The sequence below is a fragment of the Microtus oregoni genome, unplaced genomic scaffold, assembly GCF_018167655.1.
Source record: "Microtus oregoni isolate MIOR12 unplaced genomic scaffold, Mior012 000035F_ref0000213, whole genome shotgun sequence".
NCBI classification, from domain to species: domain Eukaryota; kingdom Metazoa; phylum Chordata; class Mammalia; order Rodentia; family Cricetidae; genus Microtus; species Microtus oregoni.
The window spans coordinates 889,612-916,532 of record NW_024543094.1 but is presented as its reverse complement, the minus strand read 5'-3'; the positions used below and the strand labels follow the sequence as shown (position 1 = coordinate 916,532).

Below are 26,921 nucleotides of genomic sequence, written 5' to 3'. Positions count from 1 at the left end.
TCTGAGCAGGCTTTGCTGAGGTCTCTGGCCAGTATCACTTCTTTCTGTATATTAGCATGGTAAGTATCTTTGCAAAGCTCTTCAAGGGCCTTTTTTCCCCTCATGTTGAACCTAGATGATAACACAAGACTTCTACACAACTGAAGCCTGATGAAACAAGAATCACCATTCCTGCCACTGATTTCTGAGTGGTGACTGCTGAGTACAAGGACATCAGCTTAACCACATGGGGTGTGGACAACCAGGACAAGACTGGGCACCAGGGTGCTACTTCCAGAACACCCATGGCTTGATCTTCATAATGCATAGTGTGTGAATGAGGCTCCTGAGGAGTCATCAAGATGTTGGGTGAGGCTGAACTATGGGATGCTACTGTGGTGTTTGCCAACAAGCAGGCACTAACTGGACCGCCCCAGTCCCACGAGTGCAGCTGAGATCACACATAAGCTGGGGGTTGCACTCTCTGCACCACAGAACTGGTACATTTGGGTCACCTGTCCCACCAGCAGGGATGTCTCTATACAGGATTAGACTGGCTGTCTAATCAGGTCTGGAACCAGAAGAGAATGAGATCCTTCCTCATCTTACTTCTTCTCTGCCATCAGCTTTCCTCTCATGTGGCAAGCATGATTCCATGGTCCTGAGTGCCACAGCTGTCTTCATGGGATGGTCACATGCACATATAAGTGATAGTCAGGTTTTAATTAATGTAAATGGTTTCTGTTTCTACCCAGTTTCTGATACTCAAATTCCCTGATAATAGTGAGGAGGGGTTTGGGTGTCAGGGCACTTGATTCCTGGAGTCAGCAAGCTGTCAGGATTCATTTTGGTGGTTGGTTTTCAACCCAAACTCAGTGCATTTAAAAAAAAAAATGTAAGAGAAGAACACTTCAATATGCCTGGGGTACAGCTTGGATACGAACCCCATGCGACAGCTGTTACCATCAGCGGCGGGACCACAGCGGAGACCTGTGTCCTGACTGCCTTTGGGTCTCTGGGTCATCTGCATTCCACAGCTTGCTTGTACTTGTGGAGACCTTGGGGCAGACTGGCAGCCATGGGAGTGCAGGGCCTGGTCTTGCCTTTGGCTAGTGAGAGGCTGGGCTAGAAGTCAACCCACATTCCCACCTTGTTCTTGGCCTGCTTGTGCATGCTGGCGGCAGATCAGGAGCTGGTGCAAGTTGGCAGGGCAGATGAGCACACCCATCTCCATGTGTGAAGCGGCTGCCTCCCTTGGCCTGCACGGGTCTGACCTGCCATCCAATGATGACCTCTACTTTTTTATTTTGTGTCTGATAAACACTAAAGAAGCTGGAGCTGTTCAGTTTGTCTTGGGGGAACCTCAGAACTGGTTTATTTAGTGTTGTGGAGCATTTACTACTTTTAGTACATAACTAATAATCAGCTGTTTCGTATCCTTGTTTTCAGTTGTCACTGGCAAGCACTGAAATTATAGCTATTAGAATGAAGTCTCAACTATTTTTAAAATGTTAAAACATGTGTTCTTATTTTTGGTTTCCTTACTTGCAGGAAAGGGATTAATGATGGGCATGGTAGCTCAGGCCTATAATCTTAGCATGTGGGAAGCTACGGCAGATAAACTGCCCTGCGTTTCAAGTCAGTCGGGATTAGACAGTGAGACCCTTCTTCAAATCCCTAACCAAAAAAGGGGAGGGAAGGACTAATACAAAGATTAGTTTGAGAGAAGACAGATACGAGATGAATGGTTAGAAAATGCAAATGAACAAATAAACCAGTACTGCTCGGCTTCCTCCCAAGTTTTCTTAGCAACAACTAGGACAATTCGTGGGTCTGACTGAGGGTGCGGCTGTGCGAGGGTGCGGACACAAAAGCAACAGAAACAGGCGAGGGGTGAACACTGCGGGCTTCATCTTTCTCTTGGTCAGACTACCAAGTAACAGTTGGACATTCACCAGAGATGATTTTTCTTGCGCAAGATGGGAACTTCTCTGAGGTTCTCTTTCTTTCTTCTAAAATGGGGACACTAATACTTACCACCCAGGACTGTTAAAAGGATTAAAAAGGAAAGTATGCTACGACCATAAACAGGGATTCTATCGAGAGGAGCTGAGAATAAAAAATAAAATATATGCTCATAATTTTATTATCTACTGCAATAATTAGACTTCATAATATTCCACTGGGGAAAGAAAACAGCCTGACACACACAAATCTGTAATCTGACTAATCATTACAAGCTTTAGTGACACGGCCTGGGCCTGTATCTGTTTAATGGTGGATGCAATACCATGATGAACATGGACTTTGTTCTGAGGTTATGTAACAAACACTACATATGTTAATTTCAGTCTCAATGATGTTCTACACTGACTAGAAATGCAAATAGGAAATTGTCATTAAAATATTTTAAAAACATTAACGTTAGATTACTCAAAAAACAAGACAGTTTTCAGTTTTATTCGAAAGCCTGGGGTCTAGAGACTGGCTCTTGAGTTTTCGATTGTAAAATTAAGTAGGTACAGATGTTGGCTAAAAACTTTAAAGTGGAAAAATATTATTAGGAGCTTTCAAGGACTAAAAGGATCCAACCAAATCCACTAAACTAAGCTTAAGGACTCACCTCTCCAAGCCTAACCTCTGTTACCCAAGTGAATTGGGCACTTACCTCATCATACATGAACTGCAGAGTTAGGGCGGACTTGCCCACACCACCACTGCCCACCATGATGACTTTGTGTAAGGCCAAAGAATTCTGACCCTTGGGTTTATTTGCAGCCATCCTGTTTCCCAGAGTCTTCAGAGGAGTAAGAAGAATCTAAGACAAATGAAACAGGTAGAGCTCAGTACCCTCCTTAGAATTCCGGTGGAGGGGGCTGGAGAGACGGCTCAGAGGTTAAGAGCATTGCCTGCTCTTCCAAAGGTCCTGAGTTCAATTCCCAGCAACCACATGGTGGTTCACAACCATCTGTAATGAGGTCTGGTGCCATCTTCTGACCTGCAGACATACATGTACACAGGATATTATATACATAATAAATAAATAAATATTAAAAAAAAAAGAATTCCAGTGGAGGAAAGAAACACAATGCCAGCGCTCATTCTGCAGTGACTGGAAACAGACAGTAGACAAAGTGCACATTCTGAGAGCAAGAATCATCCATCAGAGAATACAACAGCAGTGAGTCAAGACAGTGATTCAAGGGCATTATCTTCTAATAGATTCTGTAATGAGCTGTGACCGGATGTGAAAATTTCCCAGTGCACCCACAAGCTGATAATAATGCGGCATCAGTTACAGTGGAGTATCTTCAGAAAGAGCAAGGACAGCCTAAAGGATTATTTTGTTTTCATATTAATTCATATGGGCAACGCTTAAAGAAATGGTCCTCCTATTTTCAGTAAAAAACAGAGACTGCCATTTGCACTAAGGACCTCCTTGGAAAGGCTTGCTGTAAGTGAAGAAATTTCATCCAACAACTGGAAACAGACTTACAAATAAGATTCCAGCAGGGAACAATTCAACAACCATGCTATGGGGACATCTGTGGTTTTTGAAATAATCAATATAACTTGACTGTGTTGATATAGCATGCCCTTGCTTTCCTTAGGATATTCATTTGTTTACCATATTAAGGCTCTCATTGTGGAGTCTAGATTCTTACAGAAGCTGTAGTGGCAATGGGTGCTGAGGGCACACAGTTGCCTTTGGCCAGGGTACCAGGATTTAGGAGGGAAAAGGCTGCAAACACAGTAAATGCTGTGCCTGTAGGGAGGTTCAAGCAAAGAGATTGTGCTGTTAGGCACCAAGGGTTACAGCTCCCTCTGCAGTACCTCCTCCACATTTTGGTAACAGTTTCATTCAGCAGCAGTTTAGACCTATCCCTCTCTGCCCACCTCGTGCCCTGTGTCTCAGCTCAGGCAGCCAAAACTTCTGTAAATGCCCTTCCTTGCCTTCCACCTATGCCACGAACATTCCATTAATAATGTCCCATTATTAATCCAGCTATCTCTTCTCAGTTTTGGGGTCTCAGTCTTACCGGAACACTCAATATAAATTAGGCTTTCTTTTTCTGTGTTCCCAAGTAGCATCTGATACTTTCCTTTAATAAGCCCCTTCACAATTTGGAAATTACCTGAGTGTGTAGTTGTTCAATATGGGTTTTCTCAGGCATTGTATGCCAGAAGCCACTTGACTGCAGGTCCACCATGCCCATTTGGTTACTCATTTAAACTAATTACTGTCACATAGGAGTGTGTGTATGTGCATACATGCTTGTGCACACGGCATGCACATGCCATGGTGGACAAGCGGATGATCACAATTGGGTTATCATGTTGTTGGTGGTATTGCTCTGGGCCTGTGGTTGGGAATCACAGTAATGAATGTGTAGCAAACCAAAGATTTCCATCTGAATGGAGGTCAGGAAGCAAAGACAGAAAGGAGAGAAAAGGGGCTCCCAATATCCCCTTTAAGGGCATGTCCCAAATGACCTAACTTCTCTCTACTCCAAGAGTATGGATCTAGGAATCAAGCAGACATAACTGTCCTATCATCAGACAAAATAGGCTCTAAAACTAGTTATAAAAAATAAAGGTCATTTCATACTTATCCATGGAACAATCTATCAAGAAAACAGTACAATTCTGTACACCAAACAGATGCTCCCAATTTCATAAAATAAATATCTCTATACGAAAAACCCCAGATGAACACCAGTTTTTAATACTCCTCTCTAGATAGGTTACCTGGATGAGAGAAGGGGAAGGTGGGGCGAGAGGGGAAAGGGAAGGAGTGCAGCATAAATTCTAATTGCTCTTAATAATAAAAACCCAGAGTCAGATACAGGGGTTAATGCTGAAGATCAGAGAAGCAGAACAGCCAGCCACAAGAAAATTCTTAACCTCTACTAATACTCAGACCAAAGGGGTGATCTTGTCCTCAGACTGCATCCTCTAACTGACTGCACCTCAGACTTCAACTGTCTCCATCAAACCTCAGACTGCACCTGTTCTCCTGTCTTCTCTTGCCTTTTATTTCTCTTTCTGCCCAGCCATATCCCTTCCTGTCTCCACCTCCCAAAGTACTGGGATTAAAGGTGTGAGCTACCACTGTCTGGCTCTGTTTCTCTTTTATACTGGATTAATTTCATGTAGCCCAGGGTGGCCTTGATGCATCTGCCTTTGTCTCCTGAGTCCTGGGATTAAAGGTGTTTGTCACCACTGCCTGGCCTTTAGTGGTTTAGTTCTGCACTCTGATCTTCAGGCAAGTTTTATTTGTTAAAACACAAACAAAATATCACCACAGAGGGAAAGGTGAGGGGAGAGATTTGAGTTAAATGAAGCCATAAATCAAACAGACCTAACAGACACCTACAGACTATACACCTAACACTAAAGAATGCACCTATCTTTGCAAAAGCTCACAGAACCTTCCCCCAAACTATTAGGACATAAAGCAAGCATCAACATAGAAATGCTGAAAAACATCCTGTTTTCTATATGACCACAACACAACATTGCCAACAAGAGGAACCACAGAAGGTACACTCAAAGAGACTAAACAACATACTACTAGATAATAAATGGGTCACTTTGGACCCAAAACCTTTCCTAAAACTGAATGAAAATGAAAGCATAACATGCCAAAAATCTATGGGCTATAATAAAGGCAGTCCTAAGAGCATAATTATGAACCTTAAGGCCCTGGAAAAAGAAGAACAAAGTGCCAAACTAATATATGGGGAGAAATAATTAAAATTGGAGCAGGAATTAGAAACAGAAAAGAAAAAAAATACAATGAATGAGAAATGAAAAGAGAAACATTACAATAGACACCAAAGAAATCCAGAAAATTATAAGAATGCATTTAAAGCCCTGTATTCCCCTAACATGGAAAGTCTAAGAAATGGATCAACTTCTAGATTCATTACACCCATACAATTAAACCAATTTAAACAGCTCTATAAGCAGCAAAGAGATTGAAACAGTAATAAAAGGTTTGTCAAGTATAAAATTCCAAGAACCAGATGGATTCACTGCAGAGTTTTGAGACCTTCAAAAAAAAGAGTATCAATATCACTCAAATTATTCAATCAAACAAAAGAGGAAGGAATGCTTCAAAATTCTTTTTATGAACCCAGTGTAACTGTGATATCAAACCCAGTAAAGATACAACAAAAAAATTAGATTAGAGACTAATTTCCCTTATAAACACAGATGCAAAAGTTCTCAATAAAACACTGGCAAAATACTAATAAAAAGATAATTCATGATCAATTTGCCTTCATTTAGGAGATACACAGATGTAAATTCATAAATGTAACACATCATTTAAATGCACTTAAAGACAGAAATCACAATATTATCTCAATACATACAATTCCTTCACGATCAAAGTCATGCATAACCTAATAAAGTTATGGCAAACATATAGCCGACACAAAACTAAATGGAAAAAAACTCAAAGCATTTCTGCTAAGATCATGAAGGTGTCTACTCTCTTCACTCATATTCAGTATAGTGTCTGAAGCCTCAGCTACAGCAATAAGTTAAATAATAAAAGAGATAAAAATTGGAAGAGAACTCAAAGTATTCCTAATTGTAGATTCTATGATTCTTTATATAAAAGACCCTAGAGACTCCACTCAACAACTTAAAAGCTGGCAAACACTTTCACCAAAGTAGTACAATACACAAATGTTATGGAGTAATCAACTACTTTCTGATTTGACTTAGGGCAAGCTCCACAAGGTGGAACTCATGTTTGGCACCATTTCTGGGGCCAAGAACCTGTGACTAGATATGGATATGTTAGGCCCTAAGAGAGAACCTACTAGTATTTTTTTTTTTTTTTTTTTGGTTTTTCAAGGCAGGGCTTCTATGTGGTTTTGGAGCCTGTCCTGGAACTAGCTCTTGTAGACCAGGCTGGTCTCGAACTCACAGAGATCCGCCTGCCTCTGCCTCCCGAGTGCTGGGATTAAAGGCATGCGCCACCACCGCCCGGCTCCTATTAGTATTTTGTTAGATGGACATAGTACTTCTTATGACTTACTGTTATACCCATAAGTTAGTACATTTCTCTACCCTCACCAGACAGGCTTCTTTTAGTACCAGACATAAACTAAACACAAAGACCCACCTCTGGTCAACATGGAGGGAACAAGAGACTGTGCAGTGCTCAGATCAAGCCAGACAAAATCCTAGCATAGAGGGGAGATGTGATCATGAAGTCCCAGCCCACCACAGTTGAGAAGCTCCTGGTAAATTAAGAGTCATTTTTCTTCAGGGATGTGGCCCATGAGAGGCTACCCATGTTCTAGGAGATAGTCACACACCCATAAACATACTAGCAGAGCTAAGTGAACTCAGCAGGCTTTAAAAACAGAACAAAAGAATATATGAAGTTGGGAGGGAACACATGGATAGGGAAGAGAGGGAAGAAATCAGAACAGGGGATTGAGAGATGAGCTTGCTGGAAACACACAGGAGCTGGGGTGATAGCTTAGGAGTCAAAAGCACTTGCTGCTCTTGCAGATACCTGGGTTAACTACTAGTACTCACATGGGTGGTTCACAACCATCTGTCACTCCATTTCCTCGAGATCTGATGCCCTCTGTGGGCAGCAGACACACATGTGGTATATATGCAGGCATGTAAGCAAAATACTCATGCATATAAAAATAAACAGTTCTCTTAAAAACAATCTGCACTATTGCATGTATAAAATTCTTAAAAAATAAAAAAAATTAACACGTAAATCAGTAAACTTCCTGCGTTTAACAGTGACAAACAGTTTGGAAAAGAAATCAAGGAATAAAACCCATTCACAGCTGTCATAAAAAACGAATGAATATACACTTAGGAATAAAGCTAACCAAGGAAACTAAAGCTCTTGACAGAAGAAACGGAGGAAGACACTAGAAGGTTGAAAACAATTTATGTTTGTGTATGAGCAGTAAGTATGGTGTTACTTGCTGGGTGAGAGCTTTTTTTCCTGCTGTAACATCCATTGCATGTAAAAATTTTGCTAATTAAAAAACTGAAATCAAAATAGGTCTGTGTGCAGCAGGTCTTCTGTGTATATATTACTGCTTCCAATTTAGTCTTTTAATGGGATTCCTGTATGTGAATGTGTGGGTTTGATTCTTGTGCCTTCTCTTGAGCTCTTCCCCTTTTGTTTGTTTCATCCAAATCAGATGTGACAGCTTTTATTTATCTTACTATATTTTGTTATAATTTACTATTATCCCTTAGAAGCCTGCTTGTCTTCTAATGAGAAAGAAAGGGAATGGATCCGGATAGGAGGAACTGGGAGGAGTTGAGAGAGGGGAAACTGTACTCAGGATATATGATATGAGAAAACAAATCTGTTTTCAGTAAAAGGGGAAAAGTTCTCCCTCTGCAGCTCCAACTGTCCTGGAACTTACAATTCTCCTGCTTCAGCCTTCCAAGTACAGGAACTATAAGCATGCAAAGTCAAGCTTGGCTACAAATACAACATTTTAAAATAAGAATCTAAGTACAGCTTTTAGTTTACAAACATTTGAAAGTCTTTTTAAGGCAGAGTTTGTGTTCTCTTTATATTGGTTTCTTTGATCTTTTGACTTAAGACTTCCTAAGACCAAACTTTTCCCTATAACCCAAACACATACCAAAGTGTATTTATTGTGAAAGTCAGGTAGTGTCTTAAGGACATACTGATTAGTCAACACTTTCAAAATTACATCTGAAAATAATTTCTAGAAACCAAGAATTTAAAATTGACAATAGATTCTCAAGCCACAATGGTTCTCTTCATGTCAATGAATCCTACCTTTTACAGATCACTAATTAACTGCTAATCTGAGGAACTGTGTTTGAACAATCAATTATTTTTAAGGAACAACAGGGGGGAATGGGAGGGAGGAGGAAAGTCAGGGAGGAAGCATAAAGCAGCAAACTTTAAATTCTGCTTCACACACACACACACACACACACACACACACACACACACACACACAAATCATCCAGCCAGGTCAGCAACTTGGTAGCACTACAAGATGTCTACTGTATATCTAAAGCCCTACAAAGGCCACTTTATAATCTGCTTACCACAGGCTCATTCCCAAGAGCTCCTCCTCTAATCCTAGCACTGGTGCTGGTCAGCTGATGCACACACAAACACTCCTAGAACCTCTGCTCTTTTTCTCCTCTCCACACATTTTCCCGATTTGAAGTGTAATGCTTCAGAACTTAAGAGCAGTTGCTGTTCTTGCAAAGAACCCAGGTTTGATCTACAGCACTCAGATGGAAGCGTACAACCATCCCTAATTCCAACCATCCCTAATTTCCAGGAAATCTGATGCCCTCTTATGTTCTTTGAGGGCATCAGGCACATACAAGCACAATGTACTTATATACATGTAGGCAAAACTCATACACAGAAAAAAATAATAAATCTAAAACAATACTATTAAAAATAAGCATGAACAGACTCAATAAGAAAATTCAAATAGTCAACACAAGATGGAAAGACACAAATAAGAAACACAGACAACCACTGTCTTTTGGGTCTAAGTCACTTTACTCAATATAGTAAAAAAAAAAATAAAGTATGTTCTAGTCTAATTCCAGGTTCACTGGGAGACCCTCTCTCAAAGAAATGTGCAACCCCAGCTTCCCAATATATTTACATACACCATACAAACATACACGGTCATACACACAAAAATAAAACATAAATTCAATCTAATGGTTAAAAGCCAAATTAAACCACTTATGAACCTTAACAGGCTCAACTAAGAGAGCAGTTTGATAGCTAAAGCAATGACATGTGGAAGATCTAACCCCCATGGAAGTAGGCTTTTCCTGGAGAACTCTTCTAATACAATGTCCTTCAGAATTCTTGTTTTCCAGTTCTACAAGGTAATATGATTTTAATGAGCTGCTTTGCTTTTACATTGAAGTAAGATTTCTTTTTTTAAAAATACATACAATAAAACTGAAGGATCACAGAAGATAGCATAAATAAACCAAACTCTTCATTTTTCATATGAGGAAATAGAGGTATCAGAAGAGTCAGGTCACTTGCATGAAGTTCTGGGGAGTTGTGGTAGAGCACTGGTTCTCAACCTCCCTAAAACTGCGACCCTCTAGTACAGCTTTTTCATGTTGTGGTGACCCCCAACCATAAAATTATTTCACTGCTACTTCATAGCTGCAATTTTGCTACTGTTATCAATCATAATGTAAACATGATATGCAGGATCTGTCTAAGAACCGCCGTGGTAAAGTTAAACCTAGAGCTGATCCAGGATTCAGACCCTGAGCTGGTAGTTTCCATATTCCCCACTCTGCCACACTGCAGGACAGGTTTAATCTGCAGCAGGGCTGGCCATTGTTACTTAGTTTTTTATTGGGCGGGGCTTCAGGACACACCTTGGCTGCAGTGGGAGTTTTACGAAGACAAGGACTTGTTTCAGTAGACGCTGTGGCAGCTGCATTCCATCACCAGGGAACCCGCAGCAGCACTTACATCACCTTTCTCTTCCCCAGTTCTCGCTGATCATGAATCATACCTGCCTCATAACTAATCCCAAATGAGTCAGCCTTGACTCTAAGGCTCGGAAAGAAGGAAATAAAAGATTAAAGGTCTTTACATGCCATTGTACACGAGTTCAACCTGATAAACTACAAGCATGAACAGATGAAGCCTGGGGTGTTTAATTTAAGTAGAATAAATTCTTGGGCCTAAATATATTTGTTACTCTCATAAGCCAAAGGAATATTGAGAACAAAAAAAGGTCAAATAAGCTGAATTTTGAATCACTAGTTACATTTTAGTCGACAGAACACAACTATAATGAAGCATGGAACTAAATAAATAAAAGACAGCAGAATAAGGGTTTTGACTTTGACCCTCAAACATCTACAGGTTAGTTACAATATCAGAGACTACAGAGCTCCTTGTAAGAATACTGCCTGCACTGTAATGAAAGGCAATCCACCTGGTGAAAAAGTGAAAATAGTCTGCATAGTGTACATAAATTCTCCAAAGACCATCTGAACACAGGTTTAGGATGTGAATTCCTCAGCCCCTCCTCCACTGCTCTCTCTCTTCTTCTATTCTTCACCGTCTAACTGTTGTATGTTAATCCTGATCATTTTGCAATTTCTGCAAATAAAATATTTGAGGACAATTTGTGGACATTTGGGTCTACTAGTAAAATGGATTTGTAAACAGCTAAACACGGCTATTAAAAATAGGCCCTGTGAGGACTGACATTCCATGACTTGGCATACTTATTTACAACACAGAATTTCCCAAATGTTATGTTTAGATGGGAAAAGAAAGCTTTCACTATTAAAACCTGACCTAACCACTGTTACTCTACATATACTTTAGACTTTTACTTGCAATAGGGACTGAAATACACCATACAGTAAGTAAACTGCACAAACTCACACATCTGAACACTATTATCCCTTCTTTCCCCTATACATCTCTCCAGAGATCTGATTTTCTATAACAGATTAGTTAAGCATTTTTGAGTTACATAAAATTGAAGTTATGCAACAAGTACTGCTTTCTTCTCTTATATCGATTTCTTAAAAATTAAAAAAAGCTAACAAGAAAATTAACTGCTTGCCTGGCAAACATGGATATGCAGAAATCAACAAATAAAATGCAAAAACTACATTTATTCACGGCACAATATACACTGCTTTGTTTGGCTTCTTTCATTCAGCATAATTTTGAGATTCATTCCTTCTGCTTCTGTCAATAGTCCACTTCATTTCACTGCTAAGTAGTATTCTGCAGTATGATCACACTGCAATTCCTTATCCACTCACTTTCTGATGGGCATTTCTGTTGTTTAAAACTTTCCCAGCATCTGTTAACAAAGGTGCAAAGGGCAATGCAGTACAGATAAGCTTCCCAAAAGTAACACCGAAATAACTAAATATCCATATTTAAAAATTAGCATGGAGCCATATATCATACCATATCAATAAATAACTCTAAGTGGACCATTCCAGATAACAAACTAAACCCACAAGTCTTCTAGAAGCAGAAGAATAAGCATGTGACCCTAGCTTAGGTAATAATTTTTAGATTTAACACCAAAAGCAAAATCCATGAAAGACCAAATGATGAAGACACTTTCATCAAACTGAAAATTCTGCTCTTGAAAATACAATTAAGAAACTGAAGAAGATAAGCTTCTGAATGGGAAATGATTTTTACAATTTAAAAATAGAATTACTGAGGAAAAGGCAAGAATGTGCAGATTTTGTCTTGCTGGCACAATCTTTCTAGTTTATTACTGTAAAAAATGGAATGAACTGCCTATAAACGCTCAGCAAAGAATTAAGCACACAAAATGGGAAAGAAGACTGAGCTGATTCAATTTTTTCTCACTCCATATATACATTTCAATTATTTCTAAGATGACCACTTTAATGCAGATTTGCTACAATAGTTGATGATAAACATAGCAATTATTTTGGGTCCATACAACTCAACCAAAATGTTTTTAGTTAAACATTTTGGGGGCTGCAGAGGTGGCTCAGCGAGTGTTTGCAGTCCACGTCTGGGGACCTGAGTTTGAATCCCTCGCATCTATCCCAGGCCTGCGAGTTATATTGGTCTGGACTCCAAATCCCAGCAGGCCAGGTCCTGACCCCTCCCTTGCGGGGGGGGGGGGGAAGGGGGTAGGACCACTCCACTCCCACAGAGTATTTAAATGGACTCCTAAAAGAGGAACATGTGGTCTCTTTTCCTTCCTCCTGGCGGCCTTCTGGTTCCTCCTTGGGGCCACCTTAGAGTGAAGAACTCCTATTAAACCTGGATATTTCTTAATTTGGCTTGTTTTGATTTGGCCTGATTGGGAATTTTGCGTCAGTAGAGAGCTCGCATTAAGAAATATTCCTCACATCTACAGTTATAGCTGCAGTTTTCTTTAATTATGAAAGAAAGTTATGTATAAAACTTTGGATTCACTAAAATAAGATAGATAATGTGGCATTTTCTCTGGATTTGCTAAATGCAAACAGACTGAATATTGTAAATTAATTCTTACTTAACTGTTTTTGTTGTATATAGTTTCACTATGTTAAAGTTAAAAACCTTTCATTTTTATTTAGACAAAAGGGGAAAATGTTGTGGAATAATATTTTAAGGTATGTTACATTTCTTCTTACTGCTTTTGTTTACAACACAAAAACATGCTCCATTTGTTTGGTTAAAGAAAGTTAACCTGTGGAGAGGTTAGAGGCTGAGTCAGCAACTAACGGAAGAGAAGCAGCAGGGAGGAGCCAGGTGTAGCAACTGTTCTTAAGTGGGAGCTGAGCAGGATGTCTCACAGATCTTTCCAGAGATAGGAGCAAGGAGAGAAGGTTAGCTACTTGCAATTCAGCCTCTCTGAGCTATCAGAATTTCACCTCAAAACAAAACAAAAAAGGGTCTGGGATGTAACTGAGCAGTAAAGTGTCTGTCTAGAAGCGTAAAGTCCTGGGTTACACTACCACTTCCCCAATTCCCAATTCTCGTCCCCAAAAATCCTAACAGAAGGGCTGGGCAGAGAAGGAAGAAGCAGTAAATCAGGGCCAAAGACAGACTGCTTCCAGGCTACACCTGTACCTGGAGGACTCCGTCACACGGTCACCAATCATTACTCTCATGCAGATCCACAATAAAAAAGAGCAAGTGGGGCAAAGGAAGTACAAAACGTGGTTTACAGAGAAAAAGAGCACCTGGAAATTTAATGCTGGAGCCCAGTATTGTGTTAAGAGAGATAAGAAGACCGAGGTGAGGCCTGATGTGTATTGAAATAAAGGGAAGGGTGCCATCAGGGCAAGACACCTGTATCCTCAGCTAAGCGTCCGACTTAGGAAAAAGCCTAAATAATTTCTGTTCCTAAAGAGCAACAACCAAAGCTGCTGCGGATGTGATTCAGGGAGGCCAGACTCCATTCCAAGCAGGCAGCACAACTTAGCAGTGCTGCCCACGTGGTTCTGGCTTTTGAGTCATGAAAGACACAAGACAAAGAGAGATGTGGAATCTTCCTCCAGAGTTAAGGGGAGCTTCTGAGGCTACAGCTGTGTGGCAGGGGAGGCATGTAGGTCCTGAGAGAGCAGTATATGAAGCTATGAAAGTGAAGCCTGGATTATGTTAGAGACTCCAAGATGTTAGAGGTGCCAGAGCTGTGGTCCATCTGCCAAGGAGAGCTGCACACAAAGGAGTGGAACCAACCCAGAGACGTATCTTGAGGCAGCAAGCCTAACAGAGCCACCTAAATCCTTTGACATCAGACAAAGAGCTACAGAATTTTCCCTGCTGAGTTTTGGTCTTACTTTCCTCCCAGCATTTCCTTACTATACCCTCCCCACCAAATTAGGAATGGTGATGTATATTCTGTGCCACTGCACGCGAGAAGCATGTGTTCTCCTTTTTTATTTTCATATGTGGTTAGTTAAGAAACTGCCTTGAGTCTCAGAAGAGACTTTGGCTCTTAAAACAGTGTTGAGACTGTGAAAGACTGAGGGATTCTGAAGAGGGACGATTACATGTAGCATTAAGATATGGCCAGGGAGTGGAATGTGCTTTAAATGAGAATGGAATGGCACCCATAGGCTCATACATCTAAATACTTGGCCCCAGTTGGTGAACTGCTTAGGATTAGGAGGTATGGCCTTGATGGAGGAGATAATTCACTTGGGAGGGATGGGTGAGTTCTTTAAATTTCTTGCCATTACCAGTGTGTGCTCTCTGCTTCCTGCTTACATATTCACATGTGAGTTCTCAGCTATTCCTGCCACCATGCCTTTACTCTACCATCAAGAACTCTAACCCTATGAAACTGCAGCCCAATTAAATGCTTTCTTTTAGTGTTTGTCACAGCAACAGAAAAGTAACTAATACAGAAGTTCACAAACAGCATTTATGTAGGAACTTTATTTTTAATTTGTGAATATAAACAAGAAACCATGAGCAAAATTTCAGTAAAAGTAACCTGACTAATGCTACATAAAAATTGTCTAATTTCTAGAAATATTTGGTTATCTGCATTCCAGTTTTCTACCCTGAACGTTACTCTTAAAACCAGGAAAAAGAAAATGAAAAGCTATTGAAAATAAAAAGAATTTACAAGTATTTATGATTTTAATATAACCAAACTGTCACAAATAACTACTCTGGGCAACTACAGCAACACTGGCCACATGGTAATGATGGAAGAGCACAACTTAAAATTTTATTAGCATTCTACTAGGCCAGTGTGGGCAACAGTCCCAAGGAGACTCACAACCAATGTTGTACTAGGGCTGGTATGTGTGACCAATACAATACAGTTGAGATGAAGGCGTGTCATTTCTAGGACACAGTAAGATTTTGTTCTGGCTGTTCTCTCATTGTTTTATTTGGGGGGGGGGGACATGGTTATGAGTAACTCTAAGGAGAGGCCCAAGGCACAAAGAACTGAAGCCTCCTGTGAACAATATAAACGAGGAAGCAGATTCTCTAGACCTAGCCAAGTCTCAGCCGAGTGCTGCCTGATGAGATACTGAGTTAGAACCACATAGCTAAGCAGGTTTTAGACTCCTGACTCACAGAAGGGGTGAAAGAAATAAATGTATGCTGGTCCAAGTAGCAGAGATTGAGGTGATTTGTAATGCAGCCATATATAACTACACAGCTAGCTTAAGATTTCAGAGACTGTTATGACTTGGATTAAAATGTCCTAAAGGCTTGATCTCTAAACAAGAGTCAGGTGCATGGAGCCTTTGGGAGGTAACTGGACTGGGGATTCTAATTTCACCAATACATTATCCACCAATGGAGTCATAACTAAATAGACTACTGGGGAGGAGGTGATGGGAACCTCATTCCCTTTCTCTTTCCCTCCCTCACTCCTTCCTTTGCTTGTCTGCATGAGTCAAGTGGCTCTGCTTTGCCATGTACTTCATGTCGTAACACTCTGCCTCAAAAGGCCCGGAAACAATCTTTCTTTCTTTTACATTGATTTTTTTTCAATACTTTGTCATGTAGCTAGAAAGCTAATAGAGATTAAGGACTTTTCAAGGACCCACTTAGGAAAAGTACCTAAGCTGCAAGCCAGTTTGCTAAGTTCAAGGTTCTGATTTCCAAAATTTTGACCAAACCAAAACAGATACTTGAATTCATTCTTGAAAACAAAACAAAACAGTTCCCTTATTTAACTTCTGCTTCTTTGCCTTTGCCATTCCCATTTCAACCTCTGTAGTAATAAGGGCGGCGGGGCTGCGTTCCCAGCACCCCAGCCGCCTGCCTGGCTAGCTTATGCCCCGAAATAATAACACACAAACTGTATTCATTTAAACACTGCCTGGCCCATTCTCTTCTAGGCTAATTCTCACATATTAATTTAGCCCATTTATAATCATCTGTGTGTAGCACCCCAAGGTGCGCTTACCAGGGAGATTCTAGCCTAGTCCATCCTGGGTCGGAGCTTCATCCCGGGAGCGGGGCATGGCGTCTCTCTCTGAGGCGTCTGCTCCCGAGAGAGCTGTGGAGTCTCTGACCTCACTTCCTGTTCCTCCCAGCGTTCTGGTCTGATTACTCCACCTACCTATGTCCTAACCAATAAAATGGGCCAGGGCAGTTCCTTTATTAGCCAATGACCTTCCTCCATCATTTCCCCTTTTTCGCTTTAAACAAAAAAAAGGCTTTAACATAGCAAAATTACATATAACAAAACAGTTATCAAGTAAAAGTTACAATAATCTTTATCATAACTAAGGAAAACTATAACTATAACTAACTATTCTTAACTCCATCAAAGACTCCAGAAAGATACAATACTACCTAAGCAAACAAGAAAAAAGCAACTTTTAAAACTCTAGAAATGACAGAGACATCTCGCTGCCTGGACAGTCACCCAAAGTTCTTTTGTATCGTTGGGGCATCCATCTTCAGCCTTCAGGCCCATGGTATCCAGCAGACATTTCCATAAAGCAGGAAAATTCAAAGTCAGTTCAGTCACTATCTGTTGTGTCCTGCAGAATGTCTCGCAGACTCTTTCATGAATCAGGAACCCCGAAAGATCATCTCACCTTAGGCAAGTTCAGTAGTCCTCTCTCTGCGGGTTCTTTGTGTCCAGTTTATGCAATAGTCCAGGCAAGAGCAGTTTCTTGCCCAAATGGCTATCAAACTCCATAAGGATCCTCTTCGATGCCCATCTTCCTCTTGAAGTACATTGGTGCTGCCAGGAGCAGGGTGTCTCATTGTCATGAAAAGTCCTCAGTTATTAAAACATTTAAAATGCTATATTCTATAATCTTTGAAAAATATGAAGAATGCCTATCTAAAATATATTTCTATATATCTAGAAAATCTAACTAACATGACTACAAGCTTTACTATTATCAATGATTATCCATTAACAACCTATATTTCTTAATTATACAGTACATATTTAAATGAACTACACAATCACAATACCTTAATCAAAATCAGAAACACTTATATATATAACAAAATTGACCTTAAATCTCTATCAATAAAGCAAAATCTAGACTAATGTAAATTATTCATATCTATATCAAACCTCTCTTCTTCAGCTCCTATAAACCCAGTCAGCCAGCTTTCAAGCATACTTAGAGCTTTGTAGTGTTTACTCAGTTCTGCCACAGGGACACCAAAGCCGTCATCACTGACAATACCAAGTCAAAAAGTATGGCTGTATTCCAAAACAACTTTTATCTAAAATCTGGCAGTGGGGTGGATTTGGCTCTTTGCCCCTTTTATGAACAATCTTGGTAATCCAAATGCTTCCACTCATCCAGCAGATACCATTCACTGCAGCTAATTCAAGTTATCACTCAACAAAACTGTCTTCTTGTCATTCATCAATTTGTTTCTGATACAGCTCCCTTCCTTTACCTTATAGAATAGAAACGGCTCTGCTCTACTTCCTTTTTTTTTTTTTTTTGGTTTTTCGAGACAGGGTTTCTCTGTGGCTTTGGAGCCTGTCCTGGAACTCACTCTGTAGACCAGGCTGGTCTTGAACTCACAGAGATCCGCCTGCCTCTGCCTCCCGAGTGCTGGGATTAAAGGCGAGCACCACCATCGCCCGGCTCTACTTCCATTTTTTATAACTCGCTGAAGTGCTCTTCTCAAGGACATCAAAGACCAAACTGCTGTGGCCAATTCTCCATCTTCACTACTATGCACTTGTTAGTAGCAGTTCACTGAGACAGTCACCCTCTTTTTCATAAATGTTTCCTTGAAAAAACATTTTGTTTTTGTTTTTTGAGACAAGGGCTTCTTCGTGTAATAACCTGGCTGTCCTGGAACTTGCTCTGTAGACCAGGCTAGTGTCGAAATAACAGAGATCCACCTGCCTCGTCTCCTGAGTGCTGGAATTCAAGGCATGAGCCACTAACTATATCAGGATGAAAAAAAATATTTTTACTTACATGTATGTATGTGCATCTGTATGTAAGCTGTGTATGTGTTGGGTGGGGGAGGGTGTTCATGGAGGCCAGAGGAGTATTGGATGCCCTGGAGATAGAGTTACAGGTAGTTGTGAGCTGCTCAGCATGGCTGCTAGGAACTGTACTCTGGTTTTCTGGAAGAGCAGCAAGATCTTTTAACCACTGACTGAATCATCTTGCTAGCTCCTTATAAAACATTAAAAAAAAATCCACCTTGATTTCCAGGGTATTATAATTACCCACTGTTGTTTCTCCCACAAATTTCTATTTACCTTTTATACTTAGTTACTTCACTCTAAATGCTGGCTTAGTTGGACCTCCTTTTCTATCTACATTTAGCCAAGAAGGACTTCACCCAATTCTGGTGCAATTTGTATAACAACAAAATATCTGAGATTGGGTGATTATAAAACAAAGGAATTTACTTTTTGTATATTTGAGGCAGTAAGTCTAACTTGAGATGCCAAGTTAAGAGAGTACTATTCTTTATTTCAAGACGGCATCTCCAAGATGACAAACACTCAGTGGAAAAGCAGTTCCCTCCAGTCCTTTTATAAACACACACATTGTATTTGTGAGAGTTCTGTCCTCATAGCCTGATCTCCTCAAAGCTCCACCCGGTACCATTTTGCCTTGTGGACTGAGTTTCAATATGGGCTTTGGAGGTGCTGAACATTTAAACTACACACACACACACACACACACAAGGATACTCATTTATACTTCAGATTTAAATAAAATTTCACTAAGGCCAGAGTCACATTCATTTTCCTAATCAATACTAGAGCCAGCTGTCTAATAATCTTTATCATAACTGTCTATACTCCAAGCTACCAATACTGAACTCTTTTTTTTAATTTATTTATTTATTAAACAATACTGAACTCTTAATTCACCCACCTCAATAAGGCTCTCTTCACTTTCCTTCTATTAGTAAAGGGCAACCCCATCACATCAAGTTGCTCAGGTTAAAGCCCTTGGATTCACTATCATAGCTAAGATCTTACCTGCTGACAAATCCCTCAAACTGTACCTTCTCCAAGACTTCCATGTTATCAGAATAAAGCCCCACAGTGGTCTCTACCTATTCTACATGCTTTTGATATCCTTTATGTGGGATAAAACACGGTTCACTCTCTTATGGCCTTGGATACTCTCATGTAAAACACAACATCAAGCGGGCAGGAATTCTACTCAGTTCATTTGTTGTCACAGCTCTGTCACCCTGGATAATCCCTGACATATAGCAGTCATTTAGTGTTTGCTGAATGAATGAACAAAGTGTGAAAGGGGCAATGTCTTTTTCCTAAAGTTGATGGAAAATTGTCACCAAAACACTTTATATGTTCATTTTTAATTTTCCCAGTATTTAGAACAATAAAAGCTCTGATTATACACTAAATCAGAAAGGTTAGACTATGTAGCAATGGGCCTAGGCTGACCCTCTTAAAAATTCTGGTTTATTGCTGTTCATAAATCTTTACAGACCATGTTTTTCAGCCTGAAAAGATCGCACACGAAGCCCTAGAACCTTTAAAATCTATAATAGTCTAAAATTTGGATATGGCTAATTAAAAAAAAATTATTAGAAGTGTGTGTGTGCGTAGGCGTGCACAAGTGCGAAGGTGAGAACACAACTTGTGAAGTTGGCTCTCTCCTACCTTTGCATGCATCCCAGAGATCAACTTGTGAAGTTGGTTCTCTCCTACCTTTGCATGCATCCCAGAGATCAAACTTGTGAGGTTGGTTCTCTCCTACCTTTGCATGCATCCCAGAGATCAAACTTGTGAGGTTGGTTCTCTCCTACCTTTGCATGCATCCCAGAGATCAATTTGTGAAGTTGGCTCTCTCCTACCTTTGTATGCATCCCAGAGATCAACTTGTGAAGTTGGCTCTCTCCTACCTTTGCATGCATCCCAGAGATCAACTTGTGGAGTTGGTTCTCTCCTACCTTTGCATGCATCCCAGAGATCAACTTGTGGAGTTGGCTCTCTCCTACCTTTGCATGCATCCCAGAGATCAAACTTGGGTAGTCAGGCTTGTATGGCAAGGGAGCCATCTTGCCCTCCCAGATGGGACTTTAGAGACAGCATTATAAAAACTGACAGGAGAGTTTAAGTGTGACTTCCTGGGACAATGCTCTGATACACTTAAGTGTCACACCAGCTGATAGAGACTGCTCAAGGGCTTAGAAACTTACCTCTCAGTCTTTATAACACGGATAAGAAGGCAAAAGTTTTTGGACGTTTTATTTTTATGATAAGTCACATAAATAGGACTCTGAAGCCAATTAGAGTGCTAGAATAAACCATCATAGGCTGAGTAGCTTATAGACAACAAGCACTTATTTCTCTTAATTCTTAAATCTTCAAAAGCCAAGATCAGGGTGCCAGAATATCAGCTGTCTGAGTCACAAGTTCACATGGTATGAGGAGTGAAGGATTTCTCTGGAGCCATACATACCCCTTCTTGAGGGTTCTACCTTCATGACCTAATCAACTCCCCAAAGCTCCATCTTCCAAATCTATCATCTTGGAAGTTAAGAGCTCATTATATAAACCTTGGGGATACATAACTTTGCATGTCTAAACTGGAATTAAAATATGTAACTAGAAAAATTCCAAAACTGCACTAATGCAAGTTTTAGTTTTCAGGAAATACATTGGAATAGTTGCAGACACCTAAGAAACTCTTTAATCAGAGATAGCCAACTAGACTTTAACACGTACAAAAATAATCTTCATAGTTGCGTCATTAACAAAGAATAATCGCATGTCAAGGCTTATAAGGGCAGAAGCAATACAATTTTCTTCTAGAAGGGATTGCCTCATGAGTCAATAGAAATCTTTAGAGTTCTCATTCCATACTGATATCCTGCTTATTTTTAAAGGAAAAGAAGAACAGAAGAGTGCAGGGTTGAAAGACTAGGTACGTTTTTGTTTTGTTCACTAAACAAGATCTGCACTGTGTACATTCCATACTTTCTTCATCCATTCTTCCATTGATGGGCATCTAGGTTGTTTCCAGGTTCTGGCTATTACAAACAATGCTGCTATGAACATAGTAGAGCATATACTTTTGTTGTATGATAAGGCCTTTCTTGGGTATATTCCCAAGAGTGGTATTGCTGGGTCCAGGGGTAGGTTGATCCCGAATTTCCTGAGAAACCGCCACACTGCTTTCCAAAGTGGTTGCACAAGTTTGCATTCCCACCAGCAATGGATGAGTGTACCCCTTTCTCCACAACCTCTCCAGCAAAGGCTGTCATTGGTGTTTTTTATTTTAGCCATTCTGACAGGTGTAAGATGGTATCTTAAAGTTGTCTTGATTTGCATTTCCCTGATCGCTAAGGAAGTTGAGGATGACCTTAAGTGTCTTTTGGCCATTTGAACTTCTTCTGTTGAGAATTCTCTGTTCAGCTCAGTGCCAGGACTACTGAGAACTCAAGAACAATGGCAATGGGTTTTTGATCCTACTGCACATACTGGCTTTGTGAGAACCTAGGCAGTTTGGATGCTTACCTTACTAGACCTGGATAAAGGTGGGTGGTCCTTGCACTTCCCACAGGGCAGGGAACCCTGATAGCTCTTTGGGCTGATGAGGGAGGGGGACTTGATAGGGGGAGGGGGAGGGAAATGGGAGGCGGTGGCGGGGAAGAGACAGAAATCTTCAATAAATAAATAAACGGAAAAAATTAAAAAAAAAAGATCTGCACTGTGATGCCACAGTTTCCTCTACCACAAGGCTGCTGCTTTGAGATTTTATCCTCTATAGGTAACAAATACATACCATTAGCTCCAAATGTTAAAGACCAACCAACAGAATCCTAAGAAAATCAATCAAACCAAAAACACTCAGTTGCTGTCATTTTTCTCTTTCTCATTTCATGTTTTGAAGCAATAACTGTCAATTCATCCCAGGTTGAGTATGAAGAAAAAACTTAGTAACAACTTTCATCTCAACACATGTTCATATGACTAGCTTAAAAGGGAAAAGACATTTCTGAGTTTTTATGCTTCATGTCCCACACCTCGACAAAAGTGGGTAGTCAAAAAATGTGATTTATTGATTAATATGACAAAAAAGGACACAAAAGAAACCTGTTGTTCACTCTTGGCCTATAATTGTAACATAAATATGGTAGTTTGAATGTAATTGGCCCCAATAAGCTCATAGGGAGTGGCACTGTTAGGAGGTTTGACTTTGTTGAAGTAGAGATGGTATTGTTGGAGCAAGTGTGTCACTATGTGGGTGTCCTATGCTTAAGCTACACCTAGTTCAGTTCACTTCCTGTTGCCTGCTGATCAAGATGTTAAGACTTTCAGCTCCTCCTCCAGCACCATGTCTACCTGCACACTGCCATATCCTGCGATGAGGGTAATGGACTAAAACGCTGAACTATAAGCCACCCAAATTAAATGTTTTTCTTTATAAGAGTTGCCATGGTATGGTGTTTCTTCAGAGCAATAGAAACCCTGAGACAATACCAACAGCATTTTTTATGTATAGTTCATGTTCAGTTCTAAATCCTAATGGTGTTAAAGTTAAAATTATGACTGCAATATTTCTAACCAAAAGGTACTTCAAATTCAAGGTCCAGAATTCAAAGGTTTGGTTACATTATTCTTAATTTATTAATATAATAAAACAGCAGAAGCCGGGCGATGGTGGCGCACACCTTTAATCCCAGCACTCGGGAGGCAGAAGCAGGTGGGTCTCTGTGAGTTGGAGACCAGCCTGGTCTACAGAGCTTGTTCCAGGACAGGCTCCAAAGCCACAGAGAACCCTGTCTCGAAAAACCAAAAAAAAACAAAACAAAACAAAACAAAACAAAAACAAAACAAAACAAAAAAAAAACCCCAGCAGTAATAATTTATGAGTAGCATACGGGTCTCTTACATTTTGCACAAATTTTTCATGTAATGCCATATATATCCTAATAATGCATAATGTAGGAAATTTTAATAAGTTACTAAAATCTCACTAAAAGCAGGGATAACTTCACTATTTTATAATCTCAATGCTAGTAAAGCTTTGACAAAGATTAATTCTGGGGTTTTAAACAACAAAAATTTTGGTTAAAACAAATTGTTAGTATTTGTATCAAAAAGTTAAAGATGTAACAAAATTACATGGGGTTCAAAGCCATAAATTGCAGTGTTCTATTTCACAATTTATAACAACATAGTAACCAACCCAACAGGAAATGAGATAGATTGAATAACATTCTTCTGAAAATAGAAAGTTATCCTTTTAACTCTGAGTCTGCAGGTAAATAAACATTCTTCTGTGAAAAATCGGACAGTTTCGATAAAGGACAGTGCTCGCTACACCCTCATCAGTGGTGGGAGAGGAAAAGGTCAGTGTGTGCTACAAGGTAAAGTGAAGCTGGGGAAACCTTAGAGGTTAAACTATGGCTCTAGAAATGAGAAATTACCTCTGAAAATGATCATCAATGAGTAAACACCCAGGATCTGTTGTCCTCTTAACATACACATACCAAAATCGAAGAGTTGCATTAATAAACTTGTTTTTTCTTCTTTATAACAACTACCTCTTGTTGGAGAACCCATGGAAGTTAAACATGAAGACGCTTCTCCCGCAGGTGGGGAAACACACAAGATGACCTTTTCAATCCTTCCCTTTCACATGCCGAAAACAAATCTTGAAAGGCAGTTTGTGGAAGAAATGCAAAATCCACACAGAATCCAAAGTTACTTGCTCAACTACATGAACAACTAGTTCTATTACTGATTCAGGATTTAGATAAAAAACACTTCAAGTGAGAAAAAAAGAACCCAAACTTCTAGTTTTAAGCAGGAAAATCAGTCCCATCAATAGTCCTCATCATTGTCACCATATCTATCACACACCCAGTTATAAAAACGAACTGGGGCTCCTTACTTTTAAAAAACTCACTTGAAAGATGAATCATGTAACATATGGGCACTGACACAGCTTAAGAACCCCACTTCAGTGAATGTAGAAGGATAGCAAACTAACTATAAATGACCGATTTCAGCAATCTGTAGGAACGCAGGGACTCCGAAACAGTTGGATATAACCCTACTCAGAGAGCTAAAAAAACCCAGAAGAATGGCTAGGAGAAGCAGGGTTGGGCCATTATCAAGTTATTTCATTGTTAATAGGGGATGTTTTATCTTAAACCATGTGTTAACATGTATGGGAAATGGGATGTTAACATGTGTTTGGAAAAAGCTGCAAAAGTACTGCTCACAAAGTGTGATCAGAGCCAAAATTAATCAATTAAACATCTTTATTTTTAAATACTTCCTAATTAAGCAACCTTCTATTCACTACAGAATGATATAACACCATAAGATAAGCACACATGACTTGTCTGTACATAATCCCTTCCTTTTAGAAAGGGGATTATCTATCCACTCCTCACTCCACCACAGAAAAAAATAAATCAAGATCTATGTATGTGGCTCAGTAATAAACATGCAGAGAAATTAAGAAAAGTCCTGTTTTTATTCCAACCCTCAAAAAATAGCTTCATAACAAATGAGGAAGCATTATGCATCACTCATGGTTAACATCATTACAGAATCCCAGCACTTGCCAATTAAATCATTTACTAATAACACATATGTAATGAAAGGCTAGTATATAGAACACACACATAACTCCATAATAAAAGATATCAACTCAATTTAAAAAGAAACAGGGAAGAAGAATGCATTAGTCATTTCACTGAAGAATATGTGTGAATGGCCTCTAAGGACATACAGAGATGCTTAACACCATGATCATTAGAGACATGAAAATTAAATCACAAGAAGGGCTAGGGATGCAGCTTAGTCTGAAGAGGGCTTGCCCAGCAAGCACAAAGTCCTGGGTTCAATCTTCAGTACCATGAAAGTGGTCATGAACACATGTAATCCCAGCACCTGGGAGGAGGAGACAAAAACAACCACATAAACAGAATCCACACAATGGGATATTATTTTATATCCATTAGAATGGCTAAATAATAACAACAAACTATAGCAGTGATTGTAAACATGTTCTTAAAGCTGAGCCCTCAAACAGAAGCTCTCAAAAGCTGGTGATAGGAATGAAAAAAAATAGTTGCCAATTTAGAAGACAGCTTGGCAGTTTCAGAAAAAGTTAAGAATAAATGTACCACACAACCCAGCAATTACACTCCTGGGCATATACCAAGAGAAATGAAAACACGTTCATAAAAAGACTTTTATGAGAAAATTCACAGCAAGATTATTTAATATTAAAAAAGCAAAAATCCATAGAAATAATCTAGATATCCATCAACCAATGAATGGATGAGCAAAATGTAATATATTTATAAGATGGACTACAACTCATCAATAAAAATGGAAAAACTACTAGCTACATGTTACAAAATGAGTAAGTCATAAAAAACGCACCAAGTTAATAAAAAAACACAAAGTCTGACTATTATATGATTCAATACTTATGTTCTGTCCAGAAAGGGTAAAGGGAAAATTCCTGGAAAAGAATATAAAATAGTAGTTGTCTAGTACTGGGGAATGGGAACTGGGACTAACTTGGGCATACGGAATCTTACCAAGATTTGGGCTAGGGGTGGGGAGCCTCCACTGGTAAAGCCAGTATGAGGACCAAGTCTGATCCCAAGAAGTGTACAAAGGCCAGGCATGATGGTGGGCACCTGTAATTCCAGGGCTACAGAGATGGAAACAGGAGGATCACTGGTGCTCCCAGGCCAATGAGAAATACCGCATCAAAGGATTACTGAGGATGACACATGATGGCTTCACATACATGGCCTCATGCCCATGCATGCACCCATACCAAGTGTACACACACACACACACACACACAAAATCTTATCAAAGTTTGAAAACTATGTTTTAATATTGTATTATAGCAATGGTTACACAATTTAGGAGTTATTAAAAATCACACAAACCTTAAAGTGGATAAATTATATCTCATAAAAGTACATGGATCAGAGATAAATTCATTCAAAAAGATAAGGACTAAAGACATAAATGGGAGAGAGAAATCATGAACTCTGACTGGATTCTGAGACAAGAAAAAGAGCTATTAAAAACATTAAGAGACAACTGAGAAATATTCATTTGAACCAGAAACTAGACAGTATTATGGAAATATTACTGCCTTAGGCTTTACAATATGGTAGGTATGTAGAAGACTGCCTTTATGCTCAAATATATAAGTAAAAGAGCACAGAGATTAATTTCTCCATTTACTTGGAAACATGTAGTCAATTAATCAATAAACAAGAATCCCTTAATTGCTGAAAGAAAAGCAAAGATAGCAACATGAAAATCAGGGCTAGCATGTAGCTCATCAGTGGCACACCCAGCAGATGCATGAGGCCCTGGGTTCAATCCCCAGCACCAAACTGAATGGATAGATGGATGAACGAATAAACTAAAAAAATGATAAGGTAAATACAGGTGTGGGTTTGTACATATCCAATGTACTGCTCTTTT

General features: G+C 39.6%; 1 protein-coding gene across 1 annotated transcript in view; it reads right to left on the bottom strand.

Moving 5' to 3' along the window:
* The window catches only part of Rala (RAS like proto-oncogene A), a 50,715-nt gene that overhangs the window by 15,309 nt on the left and 8,485 nt on the right, over positions 1-26,921 (bottom strand). Inside the window, exon 2 of the mRNA XM_041630872.1 lies at positions 2,648-2,797. Within this exon, the coding sequence (XP_041486806.1) occupies positions 2,648-2,761 (114 nt within the window). The 5' untranslated portion in view covers positions 2,762-2,797. The remainder of the gene's footprint in view (positions 1-2,647; positions 2,798-26,921) is intronic.